Below are 18278 nucleotides of genomic sequence, written 5' to 3'. Positions count from 1 at the left end.
GGTTCTGTGACTGAGGCATATTTGGGGTGTGCTGACAGTGAGTGAAACAGGCTGGGGGGCTCAGAAATGTCCCAGTTTTTCCCTCTTGTGCATATCTCTTGTTTGCCTCTTTTATCTTCCACATTAGGGAGAAGAGCTGAAGCTCAGATCTTCAAGGCTTTGGGAAATTGAGTGGCTTGTCTTTAACATGCCAATGCTCTTAAAAACAGGATGTTTTCTGAGAGCTGCCTCTGATTCCTGTTGTCCTCTTGCCTCTTCATCTGCTGTGTACTGCTTCTAGCAGGAAAAGCATCCTGACATCTCCCCTTGCCATGGAGTTGGTGTAACGTGGCTATGGGTACCCATTTCCAGATTGCTCCCTCTGTTGTGTTTCCCATTCCCATTCATGTTGATCCCATTAGAGGACCGTGGATCTCTGCCCCTCATGTGCTGTGTATCCTCATGAATGCTTTTCAGCTCCTGTGCTGCTAGATGTGCCTCAGGATTTGGAGGAGGTTATTTGCACAGGGTGAGGAGATAATCAAATTAAAGACAGCGCAGAATGCTGTTAATGAAAATACATGACAAATGTATTTAAACATGTAAAAATTTAATTAGAATTTTTATTGTTGAAGTCTTGCTATGAGTGCTCTCTGAAACCCTCTTCTTTCTGTGGGGATCAAGGCTGCTTCATTTTCTTGCATGCTAAAGGAGGATTTGGGGTAAAGAAGGGAATATTTGTACCAAATGCCTTCTGAAGAAGGCAACAGGACTGTTCCATTGGATGCTGGGTGTGGGATGTGCCCTGGCTGCACCCATGGGAATGCCTTCTAGAATGGCATTAATGGGGTTTTGCAGGATCAAAACACTTCATGGGCTGGGAGGGACACCTGGGGAGCTTCAGTGTCAGGCTGAGGACGCTGCTGAACTCTGAGGATGGCGCCAGGCTGTCAGGAAGGGCAGGAAAAATCCCAGATGGGCTGATGGACTTGTGGCTCCTCCATGCATGGGAGATGTGCAAACCCAAAAAACTTACACGGACAGCAAAGAGAAGGAGCTCAGAGCCCCATGGAGCTCCCAGGCTGAGTGCTCCCTGCCCTTTCCTCCTCAGAACACCTCTGGGGAGCAGCTCTGCTTGTTTTGACTCTGCAGGGAGCTGGGAATTGGCCAGGAACAGCTCTCCTGGCTGACCCGAGCTGGAGATGCCAGTCTGGTGGGTGGTGCCAATTCCCAGAGCCTTCTCCTGCTGTCTTTATTAAATGGGAAAAGATCAGAGCGGTTGAACTCTTTCCTTTAATGAGAGATTGCATTATATTAAACGGTAATTGCAAAAAAATCAGTTTCTATAATTAAAAGGAGACCTCACAGCCAGGCATGGAGGAGGTTTTCTGCAGCTCTAAAGATCTCCATCTCCAGCATCTTAGTGCTGGGGATTCTCATGTTCTCTGAGTTTTTGGGTTGCTTATGGTCAGCAAGAGCCAGGATGGGGATTGGGACCCCATCCACCCAGGGCTGTATATCCTGCACTCCAATGGCAGAGCTGGTGAGGGGAGGCAATTATTTCCATTCCAGAGGAATTTGCAGGGCTGGCAGTTTTAAGGAGGGGTTGGGGGGGGAAAGCAACCCTATCTCCCAACTTGTAAATTAAGCAGATCTGGTTGGGAACTGTCACCGCAGGAGAAGAAATATGAAACCTCTGGGGTCATGTATGCAGAGTAATTTTTCTGACTGTAACTCTACTTAAAAGTAAGGATATGATGGAAATGCTTAGAGCATTTTAAATGGACCCAACAGAGATCTGCTTCAGCTCCAGTGAAGTCTGTGCAGACTTTATTGGGTGTTGGCTTACTCTAAACTTGCTAACACCAGAGTTTAGTGCGTGACTGAGAAATAAATTGGTTCCTTCTCCTTATTAACTGAAAATGCTCTCAGATGAAGGAGAAAGAAGAGCCTTATTTGAATATTTTGGTGGGATTTAAGCCATGAGAGCAAGGTTGGTAATGTTGAGGAGAAGCACTGGGGTGCTTGCTCCCCACCTTGGGTCAGGGTTCTCCACACAGGACTCAGGATGGATCAGGTCTCCAAGTGGTGGAAACCTCCCAGGGGTGAAGCTGACCTTGAAAAGCACCAAGGATGTCTGTGTGTCTGTCAGGCTCACTGTCTGTGTGAGGGAATACGCGACAAGGCTCGTTTTAGGGAGTGGAAGAAAAAACCTTCCACAGGAGCTCAAAATGTGAGCCCACATGAGCCTCCCTTGGGATCAGTGAAGGCACTTCCAGTCCCAATTCTGCTCCCAAGGTTTTCCCTCTCTGTCTAAAGTGGCTGAGCAAAGCCAGCCTGGTGGACCCTGTCAGAGAAGCCCTTTGAAAGGAGCTGTGACCCTGAATCTGTGCATGGCTGGTGTGTTGGATTCTGGGACATGCTGCATTCAGGGAGTTCATTAAGGGGGAAGAACAGGAGAGATGCACCATGACCTCTCCCTGGCATGCGAGCCTTGGGGATGGCAGGGTTTGCCTCCCAGTCCTGAATTTGAATTCCCAATTCTAAGGACCCCACTTGGCTCTGCTCTGCTCCAGCCCCATCACTGAGACATTTGAAGTGTGGTGTGTGTTGGTTTCTGACAGGTGGAAAAATGAGTGTGCCAAGGCAGAGGCAGGAGGATCCCAGGGGATGGTGAGAGGAGTGATGGCTGCTTTGCTCCTTGCTGCACCCTTTGTGAAGCTTATGGAGCCATTTAGGGCACAAAAGTGTCCCAAAAGGTGCTGTTGCAAGGTGCAAACAAAGGGAGGAGGAAGGATTTGGGGCTCAAATCCTGCCTTGGCCATTCCCTGGGGAGCAGGGTGGCTGAACCAGACACACCATCCCCAGCAGAAAATGCAATTCCCTTGGGTTTGATTGGAAGGGTGCTCTTGGAAGGTTGCAGTTTATTGCAGCTCCAGGACATGTGAACAGTCTCTGTTTCAGCCTGCACGTTCGAAGAATGAGTCGGAGTTCTTCAGTTCTCAGTCTCAAGGTTGTTTATTGTCTCTTTATTTATAAAAAATTTTTCTCCTGCCCTGCCAAGGTCCGTCCAGCAGGACAATTCCAGTCACCCTGACTGCCCCGGGGCAGTGTTATCTCTTTATAGTAAAAACTATTGTAAAACAAATTGTATCACATGTTTACAATTACTTTCCAATACCTATCATCTATGTTAGACAGTGAGTTTCTACTCTAAACCAATACCAAAATGCCAACATCACAGCAGAAGATGGAAGTAGAGAAGAAGAAGAAGAAGAAGAAAGGCTGGGCACACCCAAGTCCTTCCATCTTGTCCCCAAAACCCCTATTCGAAAAACCCCAAAATCTACTTTTTCACCCTGTGATAATTTTATTATTACACTACTTAAACTTCTATGGCTTTCAGGTCCTCATACAAAGCTGGTAATTCGCTCCAGGGGTCATAATCAAACCCACAGGTGTTCTGGGCTGTGTGCCAGGGTCTCTGAGCCCCCTGGCAGGGATCCCAGCAATTCTGGACGCCCAGAGGGATGTGCTGAGTCCCAACAGGGTGCAGCCAGGGCAGGGTGTGCTCCATTGTGAATTGGCTCAGTGCAGAGCCAGGCTGGCCTGGGGACAGCTCCTCCTGCTCTGGGGTCAAACATCCCATTCCAGGGAAGGTTTTTAAGCACCCAGACTGCAGTAGGCAGATACAGGGAATCTGCTGCTTTTCTGCTTGCTTAGGAGCATGAGGAATGCTCCAGATTATCACCCCAGAAGGAATTAATAAAGCTGGGTTTGCTGGCTGATTGAAGACTGGGCAGCTGTGAGTGCGTTCCTGTAGGTATCCATGAAATGTAGCCTCTAGATGCTCAGGATTGAGGTGTGATAGGAGGAAATCTGGATGGAGAGGAGAGTAACAGCCAGCCCAGCTTTTCCTTCTCCTCCCCCATCTCCCTTCTTGCCTCCCCTGGATTTCTGTGGTGTGAGATTTTTCACCCCGTGCACTGGAAACAATATCTTGGAGCAGCTTTGGAGCCATTTGTTTTCCCTTTAATTGGCTAGTGGGGAGAAAATAACGAAGGGAAGTCATGCAGGGGAAGTTCTCATCGGTGCCATTTTTGGCAACAGAGTCACAACATCCTAAATTTATTTATTTAATTGCATTATTAAAAGTATAAATAAAAATAAATCCAGGAGAGCAGCCGGATCTATACTTTGCATCTCTGAAATAGAACCATAAATGCCACGGAGCACTGGGGGAATGATTTATTAGCCTGTTATCGTGAGTGACTGGGACGCTTTCGATGGAGTCCTTGCTAATTTCTAACAGCTGCATTAAATCACAGATGCTATCAGCTATTATAAAATAATCACCCAGCGCTCTGTGAACCAGCACGAGCCCAGGGTCAGTGCTGGAGCCCTGGATTTGTTTCACATCTCAGCCCCTCCGTTTCCTGCGAGGGTGGGAAATAAATAGGGCTTGTAGCGGCCTCATTTTATCATCCAGGAGTTGACAATAAATAAAAACCTCTATAAAACTTTTTTTCTAAAAGGAGTTTCGACCGGAATTTGCAATGAGAGGAAACCTGATTTTGTGCTGTGTGTGATGTCAGGACTCCTGGGTCCTATTTCTAGTTCAGAAAGGGAGCTGAGCTTGCTGATTTATGGGGCAGAGGGAGGATTTCAAGGGTTTGGCTGCAGACAGGGCTGCAAGGAAGGCAGCAGGTCCTGGCAGTAAGAAACGTCTGTCAGCTCCTCCGCCTTTGCTCCTCGCTGCTCTTTCAGACAAGTCACTTAAATTTCCCTGCAGCTCCACTGCCTTCCTCTCGTTTGACAAATAACGTGTGTGTTTATGTGCCTGGGCTCCGGAGGGGGTTAATACTTGGCCTGGAAATCTCTTTAGAAGTGCCAATTTGTAGCGACAGAGAAACAACAATGAATAGAAGAGCCTGCGAGGACCAGAAGAAGCGAGCGAGCGGCTGCTTATCAGGATGGTGGCTCACAGAGCCAGCTGCAATAGCAGGGGTAGTTGTAAAGGGTGAAGGAGATGGGAAGGGAAAAAAAATAAAAACCCAGACCCACAAATAAATAAAAAATAAAGCAGTTAGGAAGAAAATGCCTCCCATCTGCAACAATCATATTTTTCTTGACAGTCTTGCTTTATGTTAGAGCAGCTGCTTAACATGACAAACGCTAGCTTTAATAACGAGGAGCCAGAGGAGATGCAGGGATGGAGTTCTGTGGCTCATCCTGCTCTCCCATGCTCTTCCTTGGGTGTGAACAGCCCAGGGCAGGCTCATCTTGGTGTCCTGCACCACCTTGTCCTGTAGACATGATATTTTCTGAAAAATCTTTTCATTAGGATTTTTCCTCCTGAGAAGCTGACAGGGCTCAGGAACAAAACGTAAACAATGGTTATCTGCTGCTGTGGAATGCAACAGGTGCATCTGGGATTGGTCTCATGTGGTTGTTTCTAATTAATGGCCAAGCACAGTCCAGCTGTCCGGACTGTCTCAGTCAGTCACAAGCCTTTGTTATAATTCCTTTTCTATTCTTAGCCAGCCTTGTGATTAAATCCTTTCTTCTATTGTTTTAGTATAGTTTTAATATAATATATATCATAAAATAGTAAATCAAGCCTTCTGAAACATGGAGTCAGATCCTCGTCTCTTCCCTCATCCTGAGACCCCTGTGAACAGCAGCACTTTGTCCAGCTTGGGAAGATCAATTTGGACCCAGTGCCTGCTGTTTTGGGAACAGTTGTGGTTTTGAAGTGCTGCGTCTTTGTTTGAATTTGTGAGGTTAAAGGGGGTTTAAGGAAGAAGGAGCCTCAGGGTTGTTTGTTTGTGGAGCAGCAGCTCCTGGTGACAACCGAGGCTGCTCCAAGCCATGTGTCCATGGGGAACAGTGCTTTGGAGGGGATTCCAGGATAGCCGTGGGCAGCTCTCCTATTTCCTCAGAGGTATTTGGGTTCCTTTGTCTTTTCCTACCTTGTCATTCTCTCTGCAAAATGGGATGGTGGCTTTGCAGCTTGCAGGTTGTTTCCTTCCTGCGGTATCGGGGGTTGTCGGGTTGTCAGCAGCCTGGAGATAGCAGGGATTGCTGACAGCAAGCAGAACTCAGTCAGAGCTGTGCACAGAAACCTTGCTCAGCCTTTGAAACCGCAGTCAAACCCTCCCCCAAGGTTATTCTTCCTCATAAAACACTCTTAGTTTTGTTTGCCGCAAACCTAGATTTTAATCCCAGCATCCAGGCAGAGCTGGGCTTTGAAGAGAATTGGGTTGGAGTCACAAGTGAATGGCTGAGGCCAGGCTGACTGAAACAGATGAATTAAAGCTGACCTAGGAAGATGGAGATGTTCCCATCCACACCCCGGCTGTGCCACTTGCATATTTATGTCATTGTGCCCGATACCACTGGGAATAAATCAGCAGTGAGACACGCAGGGAGCAGCTCTGCTGCCTCTGAGAGCAGAGATCTGCACCAGCATTTACCCACAGCTCCCATCAAACTCCCAGGGAAGTTTTCCAAAGCCTGCAGGAACCCAGAGCCTTCCCTCACCTAATGGTTTTCTCCTCCTCACTTCAGCCCTTAGAAGCAGGAATTTCAAAGTTGAAAAAACATCACCTGCATGGGCCACAGAGGGGAAGACTGAAAACACTGAGAATTTTTATTTCTCCTGGGACCTGCAGCATGAGCAGCCCGGGTAGTTCAGACAGGCTGAGAACAAGTGTTCAGACCTTTACCTGCATAACACAGCTGCCAAACCTGCCCAGCAGCACCTGGAGACAAGGGGGGTGTGGAGGGTGAGGAGTGGGAGCAGGGAAATTTCCTTCCCAGCTCTGCAGAGATCCCACCCAGCTCCCTGCAGCTGCCAGCCCTCCTCTGCCCCTTCCAGCAGCAGCACAGGCAGGATCTGAGAGCCCCAGGAGCTGCCCCAGCACTGAGATGTTCTGGAGGCTGGTTTGTGTTGTTGTTTGGGTGTGTGTAGGTGTGCAAATCCCAGAGTGGTTTGGGTTGGAAGGGATCTCAAGATAATACAGTGCCATCCCTTGCCATGGGCAGGGACACTTTCCACTATCCCAGGGTGCTCCCAACCCTGTCCAAGCTGGTCTGGAGCACTTCTGGAATGGGGCAGCCAACCACATTAAATACGAGAGGCAGGGCAGGGCTGTCCTGGGTGGTGCTGAGAGCCCCAGGAACATTTGGGATTGTCTTGCCCAATCTGTGAGGACCATGTTGGAGGGGATGAGGGTATGTGGTGGGCAGAGGAACACAAATGCTGCCCTTCAGGGCTACAGGGCACAAGCCATTCCTTCAGGAGAATACAAGTTTTCAAGGCCCAGTTTATCTCCATGGAATGAGTCAGGCACGTTTTTCTCTTTACCTTGAAATCTTGCTGGCTTGGCTGCTCTGCTGATATCAAAGGTTTGGTTTGGGCAGGCAAACCCTGAGTCTGAGCAGGGCTGCAGGGTGTGCAGTCCCTCACCTGTTCATCACACGAGGATGGGTTTGCTGGGGGGGCTAATGATGGAAAAACCTGTTAAACACAGACTGGTCAAAGAAAAACCTGTTAAACACAGGCTGCTCCAAGAAGCTGTGGCTGCCCCATCCCTGGAGGTGTCCAAGGCCAGGCTGGATGGGGCTTGAGGCACCCTGGGATAGGGGAAGGTGTCCCTGCCCATGGCAGGGGTAGGATATCCTGAGAGGTTCTGGTGCCATCCAGGTGTGAAAAAGAGCAGAACAGGCAGTGTCCCAAAGGAGGATGGGAAGACAGCATTTTCCTTTCTCTCACCTGTGCTGGGGATGCCGTTTGGAGCCTCCCAGGACAGCCCAGAGCATGGTGTTTCCCTCTTCCAGCACGGAGTGTAGGTGGCACAGCTGCTCTCTGATCATCCCTGCATGTCTGTATTCTGTAAATAAGCCCCGAGGCTACGCGATGGCTTCGTGTTTAGAAACAGGATAAACAGGGCGATGTGATATCTATTTATTTGTTCTTTTATTAGTTCAGCGCAGAGCTCACAGAGCACTTTGTGAGTGTCTATGAAATGAGCCTTGTAATGTTCCCAGGAGAGGGGAAAGGCATTCCTGCTCCAGTTAGCACATGGGGGAAGCTGAGGGTTCCCTGTGCATCCATGGCCAGGGTGAAACCGTGGTAGATGCAGGGGTGGGATCCAGATCCTGCTTTCCATTTCCAGTCTGTGATGGCTTCAAGTGCAGGGTTGAAATGCATATTTAAGGCTCAGCATCTGTGCTCCAGAGCCCTTTTTCTGGTGTTTCTCCTACTCCTGGCCTAATTTGGGAATGTGATTGTGCCTCCACACCTTGTCCTAGGGAGGGGTCATTGGGTATTAATGATGGAAAAACCTGTTAAACACAGACTGCCCCAAGAAAAACCTGTTAAACCAAGAACCTCTGTCTGCCCCATCCCTGGAGGTGTCCAAAGTCAGGTTGGACAAGCCTTGGGGCACCCTGGGATAGTGGAAGGTGTCCCTGCTCAGGGCAGGTGTGGGACTGGATGTTCTTTAAGGTCCTTTATGGAGATGGGGCACCAACATCTTCTCTGGAAATAAGCTGTTCCTCTCGCCCTCACATCCTAATATCCAATTTATCTCACCCTTCCTAATATCTAATTTAAACCTGCCCTCTGTCAGGTCAAAGCCGTTCCCCCTTGTCCTGTCACTGTCTGCTTCCCAGGGATGTGGGAATTTTGGGACAAAGCTCCTGGAAGCATCTTTTTGGCAGAGACTGTGCACTGTGATGGGGTTTTTGTTGTGCTGTTTGGTCTGGTTTTGTTTTTTTCCAAGACAATGTCCTTGCTAGGGCAGCTTGAACTTTGGCTGCTTTGATATGGAAATGTTTTGGCAATGAAGCAAAATGTCACATGTCTGTAATGCCCCCGCCCCCACCATCCCTTCCCTCTAAAGTTGGATTTTCAGGGAGAGACTGAACAGGAGTTGAAAATTTGCCCAAATGCACTAAATACCATCAGAAATGGCAGCAAAAAAAAAATCTTGGCATCGCAGAGAAAATCTTAACATTTTGCTTTCCTTAGGAAAAAAAAAAATTAAAAAAAAAAACCCTAAGCCATGCTGGATGGTTGTCAGAAATGCTTCAGGAAAATTAAATCTGTGTTCTTCAAGCTTTTAGGGTGATGTTGTGATGGTTCTGCTGCCCCTGGGTGTCCCAGCCCCTCCGAGCTTTGCTTGAGCAGCGCTGGGTGTTCTCAGAGTTGTTTTTTATTCCTTTAATATTTGGTGTAAGGAGGAGGCTGCTTTAACTGCTCCAGGTGGGTGTCTGTGGAGCTGCCTCCGTTTTGGATTTCATTTGTCAGGTTTACACACTCTTTAAACGTGCCGTATGCTGGGGTTCAGCCGGGGATTGCAGCTGAGCATTAAGTGTGGAGTAATCCCATTAAAATCCCCAGGGATTGCTGGGGGTCCTGCTCAACCACGACCTGCCTTCCCACGCTGTAATCCCAGCTCCAGGATGGGTCTGTGTGGCCTTGGGGGGATTTTGTGGAGGAGGGAAGGATTTGTGGGTGAATTTAGGGCACGAGGATGGCGTTGGAGGGTCTACCTGGGCACTGAGTGCTAAACCAGCCCTGAGCCTGTTGTAAATGAGGAGCCTGAGCCTCCAGTCTGGATTTTCTGCCCTTGGAGCTCAAGCACCACGATCGATGTGAAAAACCAGTCGCATTTTTTTCCCACAATTACCTCAGCATGTTGTTTAATTTTTTTTTCTCCTTTTGCTGAACTCGTGCGATAAAACGCATTAAATGTAACAGCATGGAAAATAAAAGTTCCGTTTGCAGAGAGAGCCCTGATTTAGTCTGAAGATAAAACAAGATAAAACAACTGGAAAAATTAAGTGGGATAAATAAATTCTGCTGGGAAGAGGCTGAGGTGAGAGAAGGGGAGGTGTGTGTGTGGCAGTGGCCTGGCAGTGGTCAGTGCAGCTGTGGGTCCCATTCCCAAGGCTTTCCACCTGGGAAAGGGATGATGCTTTGCTTTGTAACCCCTTCCAAAAACTGGTGGGTGATCAGTTTTGTCCCAGGACAGTGAGATGTGATTCTCCCTTGCATGGGGAGGTGTTGGGGAAAATGAAACAGGAGAGCTTTATAAATATGATTGTCTGGCAAAAGATTTTGAGAATATGGAAACTATCAGCGAGATTGAAATGAAAGCAAGCTTTGAGATCCCTCACTTACTGAACAACTGGAAAACAATGGTGTGGCTGGCTGAAGGTGATCCCCTTTTGATGGAACAACACCCTCTGCTTGCAGACAGCTCCAAGGGTCAGAGCAGACCCTACAGCTTGGCAGAAGGGGCCCAAAGAGGAGTTTTTAGGGTTTAAAATGTAACACAGGATGGTAATGTAATGATTCTTATAGGCTGTATGTAAATGCTATACGATTTGTGTGTTGTACTAGATTGGTTAGTGAGAATCAGAATATTCAATACAGAAGAAGATTTATTGTATTGTTACAAGAACTTTGCACTTTTACCTCTTGTCTCTTAGCTCTTGCCTTTTACTCTCTTACCCCTCTTACTCTCTCCCCCTCTCATCCTCTCTCCCCCTCTCTTCTCTCAGCCCTGCTCTGAGCTGTGGCTGGCAGCTCCCAGCAGGGCCCTGCACTTGGCCCTTTGCAATAAGCCAAAATTCCATGACCTGGCTCCAGAGATCTCTTGTCTCCATCCGTCCAACCATGCAACCCCCCGTCGCTCCTACAGGGAGGGTGTGTGTTCCTCCTGCCTGTGCTCGTGCCGTCTCTTTTGGGTGAAGAAATGAGAATATTCGGCAGCAAATGGGAAAAAGCACAAAGCGGGGCTGTGGGGTGTGGGGGAAGAGGTGTCAGGATGGATTGCCAAATATGCCGGGGAAAAAATTAGCAGCTGTAAGTGTGCAAGAGAAAGGTGGAGAAGAAAAGGGGTAGAGACAGATGGAGAGAAGGAGGGAGAGAAAGAGGAGGTGGGAGGAGAGGGAGGAGAGGATAACAGTGTGCAAAGAAATTAGTTAAAAATCTTATAGCCCCGAGCCCAGACACCATCTGGAGAGTGCAGGGTACTGACACACAGCTCCACACTCACCATGGAGGTGTCACATATGTCTTGGCCAGGTAGGGTGGCCGAGATGCTCAGGATTAGCAATTCCCCATGCCTCAGGAAAGAGATGCCTTAAAAGAGCCCAATTTTGTGAAAAAAGTGCCCATGACTGTCTGCCAGCTGGGGACCAGAGAGGAGTTGTTGTTGTTGAAAATCTTGTCTGGGGTTTCCAGAGGGAGATCTGGAGAACTTCCACTTCCACCAGCGCTGGAGGGTGAATCCCTGGGAGCAAAGATTGCTCTTTGATTAAACAAGCACAAGGACTCCAAAGGCTGCTCTTCCCTACAGCTCTGCCGGCTTTTTGCTTTCCTGGGTGCAGCATTAACCCCTTGAACCACGGGTTAATTGACCCTATGAACCCCTTTGAACAAGGCCGAATGGCTGAGAGGCAGCAAAGTTCATCTCAGAGAAAGGGAAAAAATAGAAAATAAATGTTTTTTTCCCATTATCTTTGCCTTAAGATGTAATATTCTTTGCCTGCTGAAAACTGTGACAAGCACATGGTTTGTTGTGCCCACTGAGGGAAAAGCTGCTGTCCTAGAGTGAAGCACACCTCTGTGGTACAGTGGTCCATGTTTCCTCACATTCCCCTACCCAGGCAGGTTTAAAAGGAGTGAGAAATGGTCCTTGGATCTCTTTTGGAAGAGGCAGAGTCCCAAAGGAGGAGGTGGCACTTGCTGGCCAATGTGCAGTGTCCCAGAGGTGCTGCAGTCACTCCCTCCCTCACTGCACTGATCCCAAAGGAGCTGGACTCACTCCCTGCTGCACACTGAGCATTTCAGTGTGCCCCGAGCTGCCTGGAGAAAAGGGAAATCATCCGGGAGCAGGAATGAGGCTGGGGAATGAAACCCAGCATGGCCATCCATAGCTCCCAGTGGCTGCAGGCTGATTCCCAGTATGACACTGGAGCAGCTCTGTGGCTGAGCTCCCTCACAGCCCCCAGGCTCTGGTCCCTCACTAATTACTTCCAGGCCTGTACTCCTGACATTTGCAAGCTCCTGATTAGAGCAACGAGGGAGAAATCTCGGAGGGAGAGGGAGGCTAAACTGCACCACTAATAACAGCTGAGATTGACAGTGGGCTGGGGAGGTGCAGGGACTCGTCCTTGCCGGCTCCGTTTCTTCCTGAGCCTCTGGGATGATGAGAGAAGGTCAGGGCTTGTTAACGTCACCGTGAGGAGCAGGATCCACCACTGCCATCTGCCTGGTGCCCCCAGGGCCCGTGCCAGCCTCGAGTCCCTCTCAGCCAGGCGGTATTTTTAGCCACGGACCTGAACTGAAGCCACCCTGTGCAACCTCAGGTCTGCGACTGTCTCGGTGCAAAAAGTGCCTCTGCCTCTGCGTCTGCTGACTTTGTGCTTCATGCAGATTTTGCAGCCTCCTGGATTTCAAGTTTTTTCCCCCCTGTCCTTTTCTCTCCCACGTCCCATCATTTGATGGCAGTGCTGTCACTGGGGAGTTACCATTAACCTCAGCAGTGGGACTGGCACATATTTGTGATGGGGTGGCCCAGAACACCAAACCAGGAGAAGCTGTTCTGGTTCCCTGGGTGCCCACTGTGGCCACTGGGATGAGCATGGTTGAGCCACATCTCCTGCAGTCTCCTGCACAGCCATTCCAGGCTGTTGGGTCCCTACCCAGCTACATAAATATGGATCACATTCATTTCCCAGCCCTCTCTCTCCCCCCTCCCTGATGCCCCATATCCCCTTACCTGTCTGTAGCAGCCAGTTTAGTTCTCTGTGTGTCCATTCATTCCCTGCCTTTGCACTCATTCCTGGATCCATGGCTCTCCAGCCTCCTCAGAGTCTCTTTGTGAGGCAGACAGGCTTTTTTCCCTATAAATCTTCCCTCTCCTGGATTGCTGTGGCTCTGGCATGCTTTGTGCTGCACACACTCTACGTCTACAGCTCCTATCCCAAGGGGTAAACATGATTTTACCCAGCAGAGCTTGTGGTCCCTGCAGCATCCTTGTCCCCTGGAGCTAATCCTGCTGCTGGGTGAGGCTCAGCAGTGCCTGTGGTCTCAGTGCCATGGGATTGTGCTGGCTCCTGCTGCTCCCTCCCTTCCAGCAGGCAAAGCTCCTCCGTGCCGGAATGGAGCAGCTCAGGAAGGAGTGGAGTGTCCTTCCCTCCCATCCTCCCCACTAAAGAATCCCTGGCATGGGAGCAGCCATCCTGCACATTCAGGGTTAAGGCAACTTTTCAGCAGCTGAGGAGCTTTCTGATGGAAAACTCAGGCCTGCTTTTCTCCGTGCTTCCCTGGGCTCCCAGGCTGCAGCGAGCATCCCCCTGGTGCTGGGTGCCAGCACACATTTCTGCAGTGCCAGCCCATGGCTGGTGGCTGTTTAGGGCCACTGAGTCCCACTGCCACGTACAAAGAACCTGCTCTGCTGAAAATTTGGCCTGGGATCACTGAAAACCCCTTGCAAAACCCCTTTATCAGTTCTCACAGCTGTGTTTGGATCTCTGGATGAGGTCAGGGTCCTGAATTAACTAAAACTCCCCTGTTGGTGGTTATTTCCCTCCTCCAGCTCCTGGGAGGGACAGGTTCTCTGGGATACATCAGCAGAGGAGCAGATGTCCTTTGGAGGAAGCGCCCAGCCAAGGTCCAGCCTGGTTTGGGCTGAGGAACTCTGTGAGGAACACTGGCAGCACAGTTTTCTTCTGTGGGCACACACAGGTGTGTCTGGATGGTCACCAAGGTCTTGGTGCCTTCAGCTGCTCTTTGAGGAGATAACTGGTGGTCTGTGGGTGTCTCCAAAGGAGGAAATTTGTTGAAATTTATTGTTGAGGAGAAAAATTGTTGAAATTTATTGTTGAGGAGAAAATTTGTTGAAATTTATTGTTGGGCTCTGTTGTGAGTGGCAGGGTGGAGAGCCATTGGGCTTGCTAATTCAAGGATCTCAGTGTCAGGAAGCAGGGACAGCACAGGAGATGCTCTGGAGCTGTCTTACACCATCCCATGGGGCAAGGACGTGGGGACAGGACCCTGTTTCTCACAGAGAGAGAGAACTGGAGCCAGTCCCCCACAGGGATATGCATCAACAGGTGGAGGCAGGGAAAGGCGCTGCGGTGGGCGAGGGTTTGGACAACGTGCTGCTGTTGAGGGCAAGCTGGGGGGTGCGCGGCGTGACAAAAGCCCCCTCCTCTGAAGCAGGGCTGAAGCGGGTGAAGGGTGGGGGTCCCTCGGCTGCTGGCAGCCCCGGTGCCGGCGCGGCGGGGGTTAATGTGCGTGTCCTGCCGCGCATCCCGCCCCGCTGCCGCCCGCCCTGCCGCCCGCCCGTGTGCGGGGCTCGGGCCGTGCGGGAGCCGAGGCGCCGGGCAGCGCTGGAGCCGCTGCCATGACAACCCCGGGGATGCTGCCGGCCGGGGCCGGGGTGCTGCTGCCGCCGCCGCCCCCCCGCGTCCCCCCCGCCCCGCTGCGCGCCTGAGCCGCAGCCCGAGCAGCTCCGAGACCCTCCGGACACAGCCCGGGAGCACCGCGGACATCGCCTGCAGCTCCGCGGGGAAGTTTCGATCTTGCGACAGAACCGGGATTTTGGGAGCTTTATTGGGTTTTGAATTTTTTTAAATTTTTTTTTTTAAATTCTCCTTTCTCTCCGTGATTTAAACAAAAGCTCAAGAGCCGGAGAACAGCCCAGCCCCGGCCCGCTGTGTCCCCCCCGCTGCCGATGCCGCCCTCCCCTTCCTTTCACAGACACTCACGTTTCCTCCGTGGGTTATAAACTTTTGATGCCAGATCTCCGCAGCGCCTGCCCAGCTGCAGCTGAAAGTAGCGTCTCCAGCAGCCACACATCTGTGACCTTCATCTCGTGCTCCGCACCTTCTCTCCTCCTCCTCCTCCTCCCCCCGGCCCTCCCGTCCTCCTCCCTCGCCCGAGGACAGCGGGACTCCCTCCGATGCCGCTCGGCAGGCTCAGCGCTCGCAGCCAGCCTTGCCGGGGGCTCTCCTGATCTCCGTGGAGCTCCGCAGCGCTCGCCCCGGTGGTTTTGCTCCCCCCCATCCCTCCTCTCCACCCACCCCTTCCCCCTTTTCGCCTTGTCGGGTGTGTTTTTTGCCTGTTGGAAAAGTCCCCGCTGCCCAGGATGGGGGTCGGTGGGTGCTTGGCCCTGCCCTGGAGGTGCCTGGTCGTCCTCTGTCTCAGGCTGCTCTTCCTTGTGCCCGCAGGAGTGCCCGTGCGCAGCGGAGATGCCACCTTCCCCAAAGCCATGGACAACGTGACAGTGCGGCAAGGGGAGAGCGCCACGCTCAGGTAGGAGCAGCTGCACGGGGGCTTGGGCGGTCGGGGGTGCTGCTTGCGGCTTTTGGGGGATGCTCCGTGCCCGCCGGGGCTGCCGGAGGGTCCTGGGACCGGCTGGAGACTTTGCGCGTGTCCCAGGGGCTTGTCCCCATCGTGGTGGCAGGGGACACTGCGTGTGGCAGCTTGTCCCCGTGGTGGTGGCAGGGGACACTCCGGGTGCTGGCTTGTCCCCGCCGTGGTGGGGTCACCCCGTGTGCGAGCGGTTTTGGAGGGACGGATGCGTTCGGTGCTTTTCGGGCTGCAGCTCCTGGGGGGGCTGCGGGTGCCAGACGAGGAGAGCGCACAGGGGTTTAGGTGGCAGACAGTGAGTTAGTGCTGCCTGAAAATCCCAAAGTTGTGCCTGCGTGAGAGGGGAGGGGGGTCCGTGCTGCTGGCGCCGGTGCCAGCCCGCCCTGCCAGCGGCTTTCCAGGGCTGCGCTGCCTCCGAGGTGTCGGTGTTTTCCTCGATCGCTTTATAGTCTCCGCACGAATCCGCTAATATCAAATCAATCTTTTACTCCAGGGGTGCATCTTATGAATTCTGATGGATGCTTTCCCTTACGTTGTTTGCTGTAGGAGAAACACAGGCGGCTGATATGCAGATGGGTCACTCTGTGCCGCACAGCCCAGCCGAGCATCCCTTTCATTCCCTGAATGAGTTACAGGTGTACGCGGGGCTGTACCCAGGTAGCACCGCAGCTCTCCACAGGCATCGCGGCCAGAGGAGCAGCCCAGCCTTTATTTTGGGGGGCAGCGAGGCTTTGGGTCGTGCTGTGCGTGCTTCGGGCAGCCCCGGGAGGAGCCGAGCCGGTTAATCCGAGAGCTGTGGGACTGGGGGAAGGAGCTCGGGGGTGGTGGGACGTGAGTGCGGAGCGAGAGAGCCCGGAGGAGTTTGTCTGCTTTGCCTGCACCAGCGAGCAGCGTGTGCCCCTCACCCGAGGCTCAATCAGACCCGGAGGAGCAGGGTCTCTGCAGCGGAGAGCAGCTGCTCTGCCAGAGCCAGGCACGGGGATGGCACAAGCAGAGCCTGGCACGGGGATGGCACAAGGAGAGCCTGGCACGCTCTCCGTGAGCAGCAGAGCCAGCGCAGGGCTGAGGAGCTGCTGCTGCTGCTGCTGCTGCTTTGAGCAGAGTGAGCTGTGCTCACCTGGGCAGGTTTCCGTGCCTGAGGTGGGCTTTGCAGGGCAAGTGTTTGGTGGTTTTGGGAATCAGGCTCTGGCTGAGGCTCTGTGGGTTCCGTGCTGCGGAGGAAGGTGTTGGTTGCCTGTCTGCCCCTTCCCACCACGCTCAGTGCCTGACTGTGGGATGCTGTCCCTTTTCCTGCCCGCTGGGACACTCTTGTATCATCACCCCTCGTTCCTGGGGGCTGTGGCACAGCTGGGGAGCAGAGGGCTGTCTCCTTGTGCTTTTCGTAATTGAACTGCAATGATGATTAACCTGAGCTGTGCGAGCAAAGCCGTTTAAGGAAGGACAGTCCCCCAGAGAGGTGCCTTTGGCCCTGGCGCTCTTTTCCTCGCTGTTGGAGCTTGTCTCTGCAGTGAAGTGTGGCTCTGGGGCTCTTGGAGGCGATGCTGGTGCTGCTCAGAGCAGGATGGGTGCCTGTGCCTGCTCCCTGGGGAGCCCCTGCACGTCCAGCCGAGCCTGCTGCCAGCAGAGGGCTGACTTGGATCTCCATTTTTCTTTTTTTTTTTTTTTTTTAATTTCTAATCTTCCGTCCCCTTTTCTGTGCCACTTGCAGGAGGGGATGTTTGTGAAGCAGCCCTGGAGTGGTGGGAGGTTTTAGAGCTCCCATAAGAAACTCTGCATCTCCCAAGTGCTGACACTTAGGGCAAGCCCCTGTCCCAAAAGCACCTGAGTTTTATCCATTTCCCCCCTTGGCATCTGCTCCTACCCAGGTTCTCCAGTGCACCTTTTCCATGCTTTTACCCCCTCCCTTCTCCTCCTCCAGTCCAGCTTTCCCCTGCTGCAGGCAGCTTTCTGCCTCCAGCTCCCATTTGCTCCCAGTCTGCTCCATCTTTTCTTGCACTGCTGTTTCCCAGTGCTCCTTCCCTTCCCTCCTCTCCCTGTTTCCCTGCTGCTGCCCCTCTGCAGCCTCTGGGTGGCAAGCAGTTTTCCATCTTCCCTTGGGATCTGGAGATAGGCAGGGAATTGCACACATCAAGCCAAAGAGGTGGCATCAGTGGGGGGGTTGAAGGCAGGAGGACAAAGGTGGAGCATCTTGAGGATGTTTGTTTGCAGGCTGTGATTTCCTATGAAGAGCCAGGCAGGGAAAAGTGCCCTGGGAAGTCTTTCTGAGTGAGTGGTGTTATTGCTAAATGGTGTTTTCTTCTGTAGAGACACAGGAGGAGGTGGTGGTGTCCTCTGCTGTCCTCCCTGCAAATGGCACTTTTCTTGGGGCTCAAACAAGGAGCTGGGCTTGGAAAAACTGAGAGCTGTAATTCCAGTGCGTAGCTCTTGCAGAATTAGCCCCAGGTCTGGATGGCCAGGTCCTCTCCCTCATCCTGGTGGTGAGATGGGCAGAGCCTGCAGATCTCCCTGGCTCCTGCAGGGTTGGTGGAAGCTCTTTGCTTTCCAAGATCAGCCCTTTAATCACCCGTTGCATTGCAAAAAGGAGCTGGGAGAGCAAGCAGACCTGTGTGAAAGCTGTGGAGGAAACCTGGAGGCTTTTCAGGCTGCTTGTGGGTTTCCTGTATTGGATTTTGGGCGCTTCCATTTCCAGCTCTCCACCCTTTTTCCGAGGGAGGCTCAGCATAATCCTTGCAGAAACTCAGGCTCCATCTACAGGCAACTTGCAGGTCATCTTAGATCAGCAACAAATAATTTCCGTTTTAAGCGGGGATTGTTGGTAATTCACTCCTTTTTATTGTAAGAACAAACAATTCCCATAATAGTCAGGCACCTTTCCTCTCCTGAGAACTAAAGGCAGTATGGA

The 18278-nt window shown here is 51.9% G+C and overlaps 1 protein-coding gene across 5 annotated transcripts in view; it reads left to right on the top strand.

The window, feature by feature from the left end:
* LOC131093967 (opioid-binding protein/cell adhesion molecule homolog) overlaps window positions 1-18278 on the top strand; it is a 309438-nt gene that overhangs the window by 184213 nt on the left and 106947 nt on the right. For 2 of the 5 annotated variants that reach the window (XM_058041411.1, XM_058041409.1), the window contains exon 2: window positions 15235-15319. In XM_058041411.1, the coding sequence (XP_057897394.1) occupies window positions 15235-15319 (85 nt within the window). Of the gene's footprint in view, window positions 1-14477; window positions 15320-18278 lie in introns of those variants that run through there. The other 3 variants (XM_058041408.1, XM_058041407.1, XM_058041412.1) reach the window with 2 other exon arrangements.

This window comes from Melospiza georgiana, chromosome 27 (assembly GCF_028018845.1).
Source record: "Melospiza georgiana isolate bMelGeo1 chromosome 27, bMelGeo1.pri, whole genome shotgun sequence".
NCBI lineage: Eukaryota > Metazoa > Chordata > Aves > Passeriformes > Passerellidae > Melospiza > Melospiza georgiana.
The sequence above is the reverse complement of the archived record's forward strand: the minus strand, read 5'-3'. Positions and strand labels throughout refer to the sequence as shown.